The sequence below is a fragment of the Mus caroli genome, chromosome 6, assembly GCF_900094665.2.
Source record: "Mus caroli chromosome 6, CAROLI_EIJ_v1.1, whole genome shotgun sequence".
Classification (NCBI taxonomy): domain Eukaryota; kingdom Metazoa; phylum Chordata; class Mammalia; order Rodentia; family Muridae; genus Mus; species Mus caroli.
Window position 1 is genome coordinate 26,886,504 of NC_034575.1, and position 15,927 is coordinate 26,902,430.

At 45.8% G+C, this 15,927-nt stretch overlaps 1 protein-coding gene across 1 annotated transcript; it reads left to right on the forward strand.

The window, feature by feature from the left end:
- Positions 1-492: 492 nt before the first annotated feature.
- Positions 493-9,184, forward strand: LOC110296859. The gene is made up of 3 exons (XM_021165648.1): positions 493-596; positions 1,561-1,958; positions 8,753-9,184. Exons 2-3 carry the CDS (start codon positions 1,863-1,865, stop codon positions 9,047-9,049), a joined length of 393 nt encoding a protein of 130 aa, XP_021021307.1. The 5' UTR covers positions 493-596; positions 1,561-1,862; the 3' UTR covers positions 9,050-9,184.
- Positions 9,185-15,927: the final 6,743 nt, after the last annotated feature.

The following is a 15,927-nucleotide window of genomic DNA, read 5'->3' on the forward strand; positions in this document are numbered from 1 at the left end:
CTGGAACTGCCTGTACCCAAGGGGTCTGAAAACCAATGCAAAACCCAGAGTTGGGCTGGGGACAAGCAGGGGCTGCTCAGAGCTTGGAAAAGGCCTCTCGGATGCTGTTCGTTGGTCTGTTCCCTGTGTGCAAGTTTCCACCAGACTCCCTTGCACTTAGAATGCTAGCACTCTGGAAGTTGAGGAGGTAAGATTGCTATCTATACATTATGGCCACACAGGGAGTTCCAGAAAAGACGAAGAGAACTACAGAGGGAGGCCCATCTCAAGTCAGCAAAACCAACAAACAGCAATAAAAATGTATTAGATAACTAAATCCTTTTGTGTGGGGCATTTTTGTTGTTTGTTTTTGTTTCTCCAAGTGGTCACAACTTTCTCATACATTTGAAATGCAAGCCTTGGCAACAATCTCCATGAAGATGAATTGCCCTGTCTTCAGTCAACTCTTGATGTCATAGCACAGATGTGTCAGTTGGCTGATGGTGACTCTAAGCACATAGAGATTTCTCCCCACCCTGAGCCTGCCACTCACCGCTGAAGTGCAGATCCTCCTTTACAGCTAGAGGATGGGCTCCTCTTTCCTCTCTGGAAACCAGGCAAGAAAATTGACAACAAATTCGCTCAGTTTACCCAGTAGAGTCCTTAACCCTCCTTGCTTGGGGTGTCATGCCCCGACCTTTTAAGGAAACTCATCTTGGCCTGGAAGTTGGGATGAGATATGTCAGACTATAAGCATCTCTGTCTGTTGACACAAAAGAGTAGAAGCAGGACCAACAGACACAAACCAATAGAAGCAGGGATCACATCTGACCTCAGGATGAGGGTTTCTGCCACTCTAAATCCTTGGGCACAGGATGCTGATCTCTTTAAATCAAATGGATACATATGCTATATTCTTACTCTATAAAATGGGGATGGGAAGTGAAGAATGACGGTCACAAAGTGTCTGTAATGGTCCACTGGTTGGAGCTGGGAAAGATTTCTTGCTAAGATCCTCATTCCCCCAGCCAAGGCAACCAGAGAAGCTGACAAACGTGGCTAGATTACAGGACACTGTGTGCCTTGGATGCAGGGTGAGCTGGGACCATCCATCTCACTATAGAAAACAGTTGAGTTTGCAATAAGCTTTGGACATCAGGTCCCCGGAAATGGCAATGAGCTTTTGTTCAGTTATCATGTTACAAGGAACTCTTGCCATTGGTTACATCAAGTGGGGAGCTATGGTAAGTGGGGTTGGGAAGAGACTTGGGCAAATATTTTGCCAAAGTCCAGGTCAGCTGCAGAGAGACACTGTGAACTCACAACACCTGTGCAGTATGCCCAGCGGTAGGGAGATTTTTTTTTTTTTTTATGCACTAGAATGCACAGGGCATCGTTTGTAGCATTAGTATTGTAGAACATTGCCTGTGTAGGGCTGGAGTAAGAAAACAAAGCACAGAAAACAAAAACAAAAAGCCTGACTGCCTGGTGTTGTAGCTTGCCCAGTTAGAAGAGGACAAAGGAATAGTAGCTCATCACCCTCACTCCTGCTGTCTGTATCACTTCTGTCCAACTGTATAGGTGGGGACCGACTCACCTGGAGATATGTTGAAGTAGAACTATGAAAACCAAACCCAAAGCAACTTCCAGGAGACTCCAAAGAAAGCCAAGCATGAGTGATGTGAGTGGTCGGTCAGGTTTACTTATGGCTGTGGAGCCAGGAAGCTTAATTTGAGGTTAGTGAAGGAACAACCAAGTCACCATATTTGAGTGGTCTCAAGAGTAAACTGAGAAGAGAAGCCCAACCTTCATCTTGCTTCACCTCCTGGCTCCTTTGTCACCTGACACTTCGCTTCCTCGTTGCTGAACTCGCTGGAAGAACCATGGAAACCGAAATGAGACGAGCATACACTGTTATTCATTCACGTGCCCATGCCTTCTGGCAAGGGTGCATTGACCTTCAGGAGCTTTCGACTGAGGTACTTCCTGTTTCCTTTCCTTACTTCATCCTCAACTTCCCTTGTCCCCTCCAGCCTGGGCCCTCACATCAAAACTAGTAACGTAAAATGTATTGAGATATATTTCTCTTTGACTTCCTCTGGGCAAGAGGCTCTAGAAAATCATGAGAAACAATCTCCCAGACTTTGAAGACAAGGCTTTGGGTCCTGGCTCTGAATGGCCAGGCAAGTATCTCTAAGTTTCTGTTTCCTTGTTCATAAAGTAGAGGGGTAAGCCAACAGACATCTCAGGGTTATTGTGGGATAACTGTAGTAGCATGAAGCATGAGTTAGTATAATCTGTGACACATAGCACATGCCATGAGAAAGCGGAGTGAGATGCTAAGCAGACTTGAATCCCCTCCAGTGTGGCACAGTGTGGCCTCAGCAGCAAAGAAATGGAAGCAGAATAAACCATCCTTGGTGCCATGGAAAGAACACCAGCCCCCCATCCATGTCCCTCCCCTCTGCCCCCCATGAGCCAATGGCTAGTAACCCACAGTGGCAGCTTCAGGACAGATGCCTTTGTGTGGAGGAGCCAGATTTGGTAGCCAGGGACTTGGTCCCATGGGGCAGCACAATTGAATTTTTCCTTTGCATCTGACAGTTCAGGACTGGATGTTTCTTTCCAAATGAAGGCAGTTCTGGAAGGTCGCTGGGAACAGTGAATTGTGATTACGCTGGCACATTTTTAATTCTGTCTCATTACAGCTGCTGTTAAGGCTGCATTATAATAATTGCTTTAGTTCTGCTTTGGTATTTTCAGGCTCCTTTAATGTAGCTGTAATCTATGTGTATATTAAAGTAAGCAGAGCCAAAGAGCAGGAGCAGCCTTGTTAGACCAGAGAAATGAATGTTTAGGAGGTGGGATGGGGAGGAGGGAGGCTGGAGAACCTCAGGACAACAGGGGGAGTGGAGGGTCTGGCCCCAAGCCTGACGCACATTCATGCTGTGACTTTGAGCCGGTCCAAGCTGCCCGTGTCAGTTCTCCCATCCATTAGATACATTTCAAAGGATGTCTTGTAAAGGTCTGAGGAAAAAGCCCAAAGCTGGCAAGCAGCCCGGAGCATGTCAGCATTGGGCCCTCTGGAGTAGCAAGAGCAGAACCCCAGGAAGAGCCTGCCTCTTCCTTTCCAACAGCCTCCAGAAGGGTGGTTCTATGATCTCTGGGCCAAGGACAGAAGTCACATGAGTAGCAAGACACGCCACCCCACCCCATTTCAGGGACAATTTTGATCGGAACACCTTCACTTCCCTTTTTTGTTCGTTTGTTTATTTGGTGTATTTTAGCAGTTGCCATTCTGAAGGAATAGCCTTGACCCAGGCATGTTACCCACTTGATGGTGGCCTTGATCATTGTGTCCTCTCCTTTTTATCCCTCTTTTGTGGTTTGGATGTAAAATGTCTCCCAAGGGCTCATGTGTTTGAAGACTTGGGTCCCTGCTGGTGGTGCTGTCTTGGGTGATGGTGGGAACTTTAAGAGGTGGAGCCATGCTGGAGGAGGTAGGTTCATCACTGTGTGCTAGGTCTTGAGGTTAATGACTGGGCTTCCTATTGGGTAGAGATGAGAATTCCTAGCTCCACTTTCCCACCGTGATGTAGCTGTCTGCTGCTGCCCTACTTTCTCAGCCGTGAGAGACTGAATCCTCTCTAAACTGGGCACCAAAATAAACCCTTCCTCCTTTAGGTAGGTGTCTGTCAGATGCTGAGTCACAGTGGTAAGAAAGGTAACCTAGGCAACCCCTCAAGAGGACAATGAATGTCAGCTTGGAGGGCACAGTGTCCAGTGGCATTTGGGACTCTGCTCCTCAAAAAGCACTATGTGCCATAGTGTCTTCCAGGCACTTACTTGGCATATGAGTTTCTTCCTATGAGTCCCATGAATAAAGCCATCAGTCATCAGTTTAGATAAGCAAATGAAACTAAGGTCATGCCTAACTAGTGAGGGCTACATATTTGCCCACATCATAGAGAACAGTGTATATAGGATTGGTACCCTGGCTCTCAGCCCTGTCTCCTGTTTCTAGCACCCTAAGTGTTCCCATCCTCTGTTCCATTTTGGAGTTCGGGTCTGGAATTCAAGCTTGTCAATGAGAATGACTGTTGAAGTTGACACACAGTTTTACATTTTACATCTAAACCACAAGAAAGGGATAAAAAGGAGAGGACACAATGACCAAAGACCTCCATCAAGTGAACAACATGCCTAGGTCAAGGCTGTCCCTTCAGAATGGCAACTGCTCAATTACACACACACACACACACACACACACACACACACACACACACACACACAATGTTGTTGGAGTGGCCCACAGTTCGGTGAACACAGGACTGTGTAGCCCAGGAAGGGGACCCGACAGGGGTGTGACTAAGCATACTCTTAGAGCAGCAGAACCAGATTGTTAGGCTCTGGGTTCTCTCCCAACACTGCCTTTACCTTACAAGGACACTGTCAAGGAAGTGAGAGTCATGGAAAGTCTTTGCAGGGTCTATTCACCTCTACCTCCTTCACCTTGTATTTGGGTCAGGCAGTACTCAGTTACTCATGCAAGATTCTTTGTTGTTGTTTTTTTTTTTTTAACTTTTTTGTTTATTTTTATTTTTTATGAGTATTGTTTTATTAGATATTTTCTTTATATACATTTCAAATGCTATCCCGAAAATTTCCTATACCCTCCCCCCACCCTGCTCCCCTATCCACCCACTCCCACTTCTTGGCCCTGGCATTCCCCTGGACTGGGGCATATAAAGTTTGCAGTACCAAGGGGCCTCTCTTCCCAGTGATGGCCAACTAGGCCATCTTCTGCTACATATGCAGCTAAATATATGAGCTCTGGGGGTACTGGTTAGTTCATATTGTTGTTCTACCTATAGAGTTGAAGACTCCTTCAGCTCCTTGGGTGCTTTCTCTAGCTTCTCCATTGGGGGCCCTGTGTTCCATCTTATAGATGACTGTGAGCATCCACTTCTGTATTTGCCAGGCACTAGCATAGCCTCATACGAGACAGCTATACCAGGGTCCCTTCAGCAAAATCTTGCTGGGATATGCAATAGTGTCTGGGTTTGGTGGCTGATTATGGGATGGATTCCCAAGTTGGGTAGTCTTTGGATAGTCCATTCTTTCNTCTTAGCTCCAAACTTTGTCTCTGTAACTCCTTTCGTGGGTATTTTGTTCCCTATTCTAAGGAGGAATGAAGTATCCACCCGTTGGTTTTCCCTCTTCTTGTTTTTTTGTGTTTTGCAAATTGTATCTTGGGTGTTCTATGTTTCTCGAATAATATCCACTTATCAGTGAGTGATATCTAATGACTTCTTTTGTGATTGGGTTACTTCACTAAGGATGATATATATCCTCCAGATACATCCATTTGTCCAAGAATTTCATAAATTCATTGTTTTTAATAGCTGAGTAGTACTCCATTATGTAAATGTACCACATTTTCTCTATCCATTCTTCTGTTGAGGGACATATGGGTTCTTTCCAGCTTCTGGCTATTATAAATAAGGTTGCTATGAACATAGAGATGGTTCAGTGGTTAAGAGTACTGACTGCTCTTCCAAAGATCCTGAGTTCAAATCCCATCAACCACATGGTGGCTCATGCAAGATTCTTGTTCATCCTGCTCCATATTTAACTACTTCCATATGGAGGAAGAGATCTTGCAGATTTTTCCAGTGCCTTGCTCAGTAACAGCTCAGGAAGATCTGTAATCCTTCTTCAGTGCCCACAATGGAAACATAACCCATTGATGTTCCAAATCTACAGACCTGGGTCATCTGAATGTTCAAGGAGGCTGAAGGGTACTGCCTCTCTCAGCTTCTCTGATGCCTTGTAGCCTTGGCTCTGACTCATGGTAACAGATAACCCATTTTATCCCTGAAAGAGTCATCATCATTTAAAAAGTCTTCATTATCATGCATCAAAGTCTCCCTAATTATCCTGTTTTAGACTTTGGGAATTAACCTACTTTGTCTTAGCTACTTTCCTATTGCTGTGACAAGACCACATGACCAAGACAACTTATAGCTTTCATTGGGGATGTATAGTTTGAGGGTGAATCCATGACCATCCTAATGAGGAACATGGTAGCTGGCAGGGAGGCAGGAAGGCTTGGGACTGTAGTGGCAGCTGCAAGCTAATGAGGAATAGTGCAGGCTTTTGAAACTTTAAAGCACACTCCCAGCGATGATTCTATTCAGTAAAGCCACACCTCCTAATCCTTCCCAAACAGTTGTAACAACTAGAGGCCAAAACATGCAAAACACCACCAATATCCCTTTTACGCAATAGTACTTTTTGACGCAGCTAGACGTTCTCCTGAGCCTCTTGGCTGCAAGATCCTTGGATTCCTCTTCTCTTATTTCTGTTCAAATGTTCCTTAAAGAAGAAAAACAAATGTTTCCAGCCTATATGATGCCTATAGATAGCTTTTTCGTTTTCCCATACAGCATTCTAGTAAAAATTTAGGGGTGACTGCCAGTACCAACTCGGCTGAGACTTGGAGAACACAGCTATGGCTTGGTTTTTGCCTTGGTGAACTGTCAGTAACATCCATAGTCAGGAAGTAGCAATGATAGATATACTACCTCCTTCTTCCTCTTTTTTCTTAAATTAATATCGTAAGTACATTCACATTTCAGAACAAATGCTGTCCTGCTTTGACCATCAGAACCGTGGAACTCACAGCCCATGGACTTAGTGCAACAACAATCCACTCCTTCCACATCTCCTTTCTCACTGTGTTCCATCTCTCTCCTTCATCTTCCTCCATCAAACCATACGGTTTACTCCTCCCATCCTGCTTTCTCCCAAGAACAGGGCATCCCCTTAAACGAGGCCCTTAATTAGTTAATAAAATTCCCTCCATGACACAGGCTGCTCTCCCCCAGAAAACCAGTGACAGATATGAGCACCATTTGGTCTAATTAGTTCTGATATTTCACACAACATATTTGTGAGGGGTTTTTTTTGGAGGGGGGTGAGGCAGGGAAAATGCTTCTATTAAAAGAACAGCAGGGAAGCTTGGATCCCGGGAGAGGTAGAGTTGGGGTCTTTTGTTAGTGTAGAGAGCCTTTGTGAACAATTGCCCTCTGTTTCTCCTTGCACCTCCCTGCATTAATTGGACTGTCCAGGGCCGAGATTCACACCTTTCCTTATTCCAATGACATGACATCCTGATTGAGGGATCTTTTCTATTTTGGTGGCAGAGATCTATACAGGATGATGAGATAACCCCAGAGGTGGCTTAGCTATGAAGTCCTAGAGAGCTGGGGCACAGTGTTCTGGGACCTGGCTGTGTCTTACACTTTGACATTGGAGTGATTATTGGATTCTTCAAGGCCACTTGGCGGTCTAAGGGCTATGTGTCAGGGCAGAGAAAGGGAGATGGGGTACGGGCACACCTTGAGCTGTTAGGATAGATGTCTCTAGAGATACAGAGGATTGACTATTATGAAGTGTGTAAATTAGGAGTTGCTCTTGACATAGAAAATCAATCGTCTCTTCCTCTGTCACAGTTGCCATCGTCTGTTTATAACCTACAAGTTTTAAGAGCTAGGTTTACCATTCCACCATGATGAGCTGAATGTGCCCTTTGTCTTCTTCCAGCATGGCTCCAATTCCATGAGCAACCTTGTAAGACTGCAACTGAGAGTGGACACTGGCTCTATTTTTTTTTTTTTAATGAAATCTAATCCAGAGTCTATGGCCCAGAAATCTTGGTAAAACTAGAAATAGAGAGAAAGGAAAAAAAATCAAGCTTTGTGAGAGTTTATGGAGGAAGCTCTGGGATAGGACTTAGAACTCTTGGGCTCCTGATAAAATGATCCCTATTTCGTCTTTGGGTGATGATATCCCCTCTCCCAACCAGCTCACTCATCTAAGATGCTGGAGTGGAATGAATGAACTCTGAGCTTCACTGTAGCTCTAATGTCCATGGCCAACCATGAGGGAAAGGATTGTTTTAGTCAACTTATTAGTGTAGGGAATGGGTAAAAAGCCAGCAAGATGAACCTGCTTTCCAAGCTTGTGAGATCCCTCAGAGATTTCTACAAATGTTGACCCCTTAGTCTACCTCTGTGTGAGTCCCTTAGAAACCAGTGCCCCATCTTTCCCTGCTTCCCAACATTGTGGTGATTTGGGTACCTGAACAACCTGCTCTTGTCTAGGTTTATCTTGCTTTTGACTCTCTCTAGCTGAGCCCTACCTGTAGTGGCTATCTATTATAGCGACCCCTAAACATGGTGTGGGTGCCCCTTATGAAGCAGGAGGCTCATGAATAAAAGTCTTCCTTCAGGTGGGACTTCAGAGTGTGGGCTGGGAAGTTATCCTCTCTGTGGATTCCATCTCAGAATCACCAGACAATGTCCTGGTCTTCCTCAGTGTTCATTCCTCCATCTAGAATGCTGTGGTAGGGTTAAGAAGGAAAATGGATTCTAATCGTCAGCCCCATGCCTGATTCCAGTTAATGCTCAATGTATGGTAGATATTGTTATGTTGATGATACATGTGGTAAACTGTTATGGCCCCTTCCTTTCAACCACAAGTATTCTCTGCCACCTACTCCAATATATCGCTGTGCCCTTTTATGAGGGACTAGAAAAAAAAAGTCATTTAATTATCTTCCTCCTCTATGAATTCTAAATTCTGTTTTTTAAAAAAAGGCAAGAAGTCAAACAGAGGATTTTAAAATTAGCTTCATGGTTGGCAAATTAGAAGAATTAGAAGAAGAAGATAACACTCAAAGATCTTCTCTTTAAATCTTCTCCTCTAGTTCAAGATCTGGGGTCATTCTAGAGGAGCGGCAAGTAAGAGAAAGCGAAGAGCCTGCAGAAACAAGCCTGCTGCAGAAGAGGGTGCAGAGAGAAGCCTGCTGGAGAAGTGGCTGCAGAGAGATGCCTGCTGCAGAGAGAAGCCTCCTGGCCAGAGAAGCCTGCTGGAGAAGTGGCTGCAGAGAGATGCTTGCTCCAGAAACGGCGGCATAGAGGAGAAGGTTGCTGTAAAAGCCACTGTAGAGACAAGTGTAGCACCTTATCAGGGCCAAGAAGCCACCTCCTCACCTGACCCTTGAACATTCTACTCTCCCAGTGAGAGAGAGGTGCCGGAGGGATGGGCAAGAAGGTGGCAGAAGGCTTCCTTCCAGGGCTTCAGCTAAGTTTGGACTAGGATGAGATAGAAAGGCATTAAAGGTTCCCACAGCTTCCTGCTGAAAATGTTTACTTGGGGAGATGGCAACTACGGCAGCTACTCCAACGCTGTGAGGTCGCCGGGGGTCTTCCAGATGCTTCTCAAAGTTATTTTCAAAACCCCTGGATGTCTTCCCACAATACATTATAGTATACACATTTATTATATGTTATTGCACATAAGAGCAATCTGTGGTAGTGAAGGCCAGCACTGGGGGATATATTCAGTGGTAGGGGCATGGTTAGCATGCATGGAGTCCTAGGCTTAATGCCTGAACGTTGAAAAAGAAAAAACCATTCTGTTAACCACGGAGTCAGAGGGTGCGTAGGCAACAGTGAGGGAGTCCTGCATCGATCAGTATCTCCTCACTTCTATCAAGCCCACAGTCAGTTTTTGTGCTCATAACACATTTTAATACAATTTTTGTAGGTTTGGTTTATGGATCAAGGGAGAAGCTTATTATGTCCCATACTATAGCGCTAAAGAAGAATTTGTTTTCAACTGTTCTGGGCTGTGTGCTTTGGAAGCCAGCCTCCCCCATTCGCACCTCTACCCCCACCCCCCACCATGTCCAAACCAGGTTCTGGAAGTTTTCAATCAACAAAGTCTCTATCCCCTCCAGTTCCTGTTCGTTACAAAAGCTGCCTAGAGTTTAGCCAGCGGGGTAGATAAAGGAAGAGTTATTGCCTTTTCAGTGGTGGGGGTCAGGACCTGGCATCACCCTCCTGACAGTTAGGATAGATGTAGTCCCCTGGAGACTGTAAGGTGGCAGTTCCTTTACTGATGTCCATTCTGTGATCTTTACTCCTGTTTCCTGGGCCCAGACCCTTTTCTTGTGTACTTTTCTCCCTCCTATCTCTTCACAGCAAGGGGTAGTCCTTCCCTGAGCCCCAACCTCTTGGTCTCTTGTCTAGTTCCTTTCTTATATCAAATTGAAATCCCTGCCTATCAGCCTAGGCAGTAGCCTGAATGTCTACCTGATGTAGACACCGTCATTCTCAAAAGGTGCACCTTAGCAATAAGGCTTTCCCTACTGGAGTAGTCTCTGCCTCACTGATACCAAGCAGAGAGACTTTGGCCTAGAATCTCCCCTGACCTTGATCTTTGGCCCCTAGACACATAACTGCAGCACTGGGCAGATTAATATTCTGCACTGGACAGATTACCTGTCCCACCCGAATCCTATCTGCTTTGCCCTTCTTCCAGCAGAAGCCCCCCTTGGATCCTGTGCAATCAAGGCTAGGTCATTGGTGACATGTCACCTGTCACTAGTTTTTCTCATGAGGTATTTAACTGTCACTCAAATATCAAGCAGTCCTATGAATTTTCCATCTTATTGGGCAATTTATTTATCGTTTTTAATACTTTGTCAGAAAAAAAACATTGATGTCTCTTTAAATAAGAGTTTTAAACAGGTTTTCTGTAGGGAGTTTCTTGCATTGGGAGAGGAGAGGCTAACATTTCTCCCCTAAGGACCACATCCCTAATTTTATCTTAAAATTGAGTAAGAAAATAAGATCTTGCCATGAGCATTTATTTCCTAGGTGGCAGATACATGGAGATACTTGCAGAGATATGGGGGAACCATGGGACATAAAGACGGCATGTCCCCATGTCTGTGGTAAATGATACAACTGAGTTCACCTATAGAGAAATACCTGCTTGGAGAACACTTCTTTCTCTTGTTTGACCATTTATATCAGAACTATTTATTTCACTATAGCATTGACCAAGCCCTGTCATAATTTACAAGCATGAATCATTTACTCCCCAGGCAGCCTTATATGATAGACACTATTACTCTCCACTCTACAAAAGTGGAAACCAAGAGAACATGGACCCTGCTGAAGATCACCATATATGCAGGAAACAGCAAAACGGACATGAAATGCCAGTACCTGGTGGCAGAAACTATGCCCCGTTCCCCAAGCTATCTCTCAGGCATGGCTATCATGTTGACCATCATTTTGATAACTTGTGTGATAGGATAAATTGTGGCAAGGGCCGGTACCTTTTGGAGGGCTGTGCCGAGGTGTACCCTTGAGAAATCACACCATGCAACAGATCTAGTGTAAGAGGTTTATTGGGGGAAAGAAGAGAAACAGACAGTCTTGCAGGGGGGGCGGGGGACATGAGGGAGAGATAGAGGTAGCCAGACAGGGAGAGAAGGAGACAAGGAGACAGAGAAGGAGTGAGAGATGAAGAGAGACATGAGAGAGAGGACTAGGAGAGAGGCATGAGAGATGGCAGAGAGATATAAGATCCGGAAAGCAGAGTGAGATCTGGGGTGGCTGTGGGGACCTTTTACGTGCAGCACACACCTGGTACATCTGGCAGAGGCAGAAGATGGTTCAAGCTGCTGCTAGATCCCTTGAGAGCAGAGCAGCAGAATCACCTAATTACTAACACTGTGGATCATCCACTCTTGGCCTCAGGCCCTTGCTTCACTCTCCCTCTATGGGACGAGGCACAGGGACTGGACACATAGCATCTTTGCAGCCCAACAGGGAGCATGATTCATCTCGGGCATCTGCCTGCTTTACCTGGAAGACTGGACTCTGTGTGATGCAGAGTCGAGTTTGTCCTCAGTTGAACTTGTAACAGAATCCCCATCATGCCAGTCCATTTGGCAGCCGCACAGCATCTCCAATCTGGTCAAAGACCTCCATCGACAATTCTATTCATCTTGTCCTTCGTGGACCTCATGGTTGGTTGTGGTTATTGGATCCAGAAAGCCATCCTGTCAATCCATCCAGCCCCTGTAAAAGCTAAGATGCTCCTGCCCTTCACCTCGAGGCACCAGCAATTGCTTACACTATATTACTCCTCATACTTTGCATCCTTATTCCTCCATTTGGTGCTACCAAAGGACCATGTAATATGAAAAAAAAAAAAAAAAAAGAATCAGTGGGGCAGGAAACTATGATCAGAATGTGCTCTACAGCAAATACTCAGAGCTCTTTGCCTGCTTCAGACTAACATGTGATAGGTTCATATCTAAGAGGCTGGCTTCAGACTGAAAAGTCTGGTAAGTCCCTCTGGCACCTGCATGTGAGTTAGCTTCTTAACTGAGAAATTATCTAAGGGACATATGGCTACTAGTGATTTTGTGGTTCCCTTGTGTGTTCAAAAGCAATGGCGGGTATGGAGCCGGGGCTGGGAATCAGGGAGACAGTCTTGAGCCTCAGTTTTCTGATCCAGGTAACAAGGGACTCTGTGGGACTTAGGACTTGGTTCTTGGGCATCCGAGACTGAAAGATAAACCCCTCACCCATGCAGTCATACAGCATGAGGCTAACCCGCAAAGGAGTGACAGACACTACTGAGGCCTTCCCTCTGTTCAGAGGCAGGGGAAAGAGACAATAGGACAATTAAAGTTCAAACTGGCTTTTCCGGGGGTGGGGGAGGGGAAGTGAGGGATGGTCCTGGCACTCATTAGCAGGCTCTGATTAACAATATCCACTTAGATGACATTTGCATATCCCCCCCCCCTCCTACACCTGACCTGCTGATATGCAGCTATCTGCCCTGATGTCACTTCACTGTGTCTCTTGCAACCTTGCTCCACAGACAAGACAGGCTGAGTGGAGGCTCCAAGGGCAAAGGAGAAAGGACTTGATTAGTGATGGACGATTATCACCCATGGGTTCCAGGATAGAAACCCTTCATTGAAAGTCGATAGCTAAGTTGAGGAGTAACAGATCTGTTCATCCCCCACCCCCCAAAAGCAAACAACGGATGGAGACTGGGACTCCTAAGGTTTCATCTTTTTCCTAAAAAGACAACACAGGTGACAGAAATTCTTTGATGGGGAACTGGGTGACCTGGGAAGATTATGGGGAGGTAGGTCTCCATAGCACCAACATCTGTCCCTTCTATTCCTCCTTTCTTACCCAGCACCCTGCCACCTTCCTTCCGCTGACCTAGCCACTGCCAGGCTTTCTGCCCATGATGGATTCCTCAGGCTTCATTTAGTGACATGGCCATCCTAGCGAAACATACAAATGGTCGAACTGTGGATCCTAATATGCAGTAAACGGTTTTTTACCTCCTCTCATTTTGTTTATAGGAAGGAATTGGCTTTGTGCTCCCCCCCCTCCCAGTTCCATCCCATTTGCAGGTGGACTATTGCAGGGGGAGGGGTCCCTGCCACTCCTTCATCTGTGAGGCTGTCAGCTCTGTTCCAAACACCACTCACTCACTGGGGAGTGGAGGGGGCAGCTCATCTTTAATTAACTGTCTTATGTGATGTTAATTTCTAACAAGGGGGCTGTCTCTGCAGGACAGCCGTGGGGGAGAATGTGGGTATCTCAGTGGGCTTTATTTACTAGTCCTTTGGATTCTAGAAGATTCTGGGTACCTCTCTCTCTCTCTCTCTCTCTCTCTCTCTCTCTCTCTCTCTCTCTCTCTGTGTGTGTGTGTGTGTGTGTGTGTGTGTGTGTGTGTGGCGTGTCTGTCTGTCTGTCTGTGCCCTGCATTTATTGCAGGGTGCCTTTGGCTCTCTGTTCGGTCTTTCCTATCTTCTTCCACTTATGTAGAGGAGGTTCAAAGCTTCTATGATTTTGCTATTTTACAAAATTGAAGGAGAATCTCTGAGTAATCCGGTTCAGGAGACAGAGCAACATCTATTCACCTCTCAGAAAGGAGACCCTGGCAGTGCCAAACTTAGCATCTTTTCACTCTAAGCTATCCCTGGGCCCTGCTAGTTCATTCACTCACCCCTGGGCTTTCTCCAAATTTCCCTTCTGCCTTACAAACTGGTCCCACCCAGATTCCTCCAATGGCTTCATTTGTACCCTTTTGCACAGAGCTAGAGATCACAGGCTTCCAGTCTGGGCCATGTGCTCTTGTCCATAAGTGGAAATGTCTAGAAACATATTCAAGGAGCGGCCATTGTCAGGAGGGAATGCTGAAGAAACTGGGTGATGACTAGATAGCCCTTCCAGAGTTCTGGACCCACCCTCTGCTCAGACAGCAAATTCCTACCCTCAATGCCTCTTTCTCTGTCCTGCTTCCTGTGAGCTGCCTATTTCATGCCCAAGAAGTGGCAGTGTCACACTGCAGCCTCCTCCATTTCCTCCCTGCTACTACTAACTGTCTCCATGACTGAAGAGGCAGCTGCTTCTTAACTCTGTGTTGCCTGCAGAGTTGGGGGGTGGAGGGAGGAAGGTAAGAGAGAGTTATATATCAGTTAATTGGTCATGGCCCTGCCACCGTGCTCTGGTTTGGGAGGAGCCTCCTTGGTGAGACCGACTATCCACCTCACTAATTGGCTAACAGAGTGATGGATGTCACTGCATGGCTTATAAAGATGCATGCCCATGTGTGACCTAGCATGCACCCATGCGTGCACACATTCATTTTGGAGCAGCACCTGAGTGTTTGACACACAGGTTCTGAATAATGCCTGGTACTTACGAGATGCTCTGATGTCAGGATGCTGTTTAGAGAGAATAGATAATTGTGACTGAAGGAAAGGATGTTAAAAAGTTCTATACAAAGTCAGGGTTGAGAATGGCACTGATTATCCTAAGGCTATTACGACTCAAATGGCATCAGACCACGCCTCCAAAGGTGATGAACCTCAGGAATTAAAGGAGATGAAAAAGTGGGGACTTCCAGCCAGCTTGGACCCAGGACATGACAAGCACTGAGGAGAGTTAGTCACTGAAAGGTTATCCATGGAAGCTATGCCATTTGGCCTATACAGGATATGGTGGCTGCCTACCAAGACCTGAAAGATTTTTTTTTTTTATGAGGAAAAATCTTAGCTCCATGTTGTGCCAGAGGACAAAGCTAGGACAGTCACATCATAGGATCAGAAGGTACGTTTTCTTGCTTGCTTTCATTTGGCAGTGTTAGAAGTCAAGTCTAGGACCTTGTTTGTGATGGACAAAGTGGTTTAATGTTGAGCCATGCCTATAACTCACATGTGCAGGATTTAATTTTTTTAAATTGTGTGTGTGTGTGTGTGCACGCGTGCGCACTCGCGTGCATGTGTGACCAGATCTCCATGTTGCTAGAGGTATTGGCAGTTGTGAGCAGCCCTATTTGGATGCTGGATACTGAACTCCAGTCCACTGCAGTATACACCCTAACCACTGACTAATCTCTCCATATCACCCCACACATACACCGTGTAGTTAGATCTTTCTTACATATTTTGCCCCTCCTCATAGTCTTATCTTGCTTCTTCATGTCAAAAGGGCTACACAGTGATTTGGGCCAGGTGTCAACAACTGTATTAGTCCATTTTTCATTACTGTACTGAAATGGTTGTGTCAACATGTTTATAAAGGAAGGGTGTTTAATGAGTTCACAGTCTGGAATGCTGAAAGCCCATGTGGCTCAGCTTGTCTGTCTCACATCATGGCAGATGACAGCACACCGATTAGAGTGTGTACAAGAGGCACAGATCATGGAAGGACACGAAGCCAGCGTGAGAAGTGGTCAGTCTTACAACCTCCTACTGCACCTTGCCTCTTGAATGTTCTACCACCACTCAGCAGTACCACACTGGGGATCAAACACAGGCGAATACACTCATCCCTTAACTGAACCACACCCTCCCTGTTGAAATGTTCTTGCTCCGGGGAAAAAGCTGAGCGAGATCATACATCAAGGTCTTTCCCTTGGTGCGGGGCTTAGCAGTCTAACCAATTTTCCTTCTACAAAGAGATATGAACTCAGGGCCACATCAATAAGAGGTGGATTCATCTGACTTCTAGAACTCGATACCTCCTGAGGCCCATACAGCCTTGA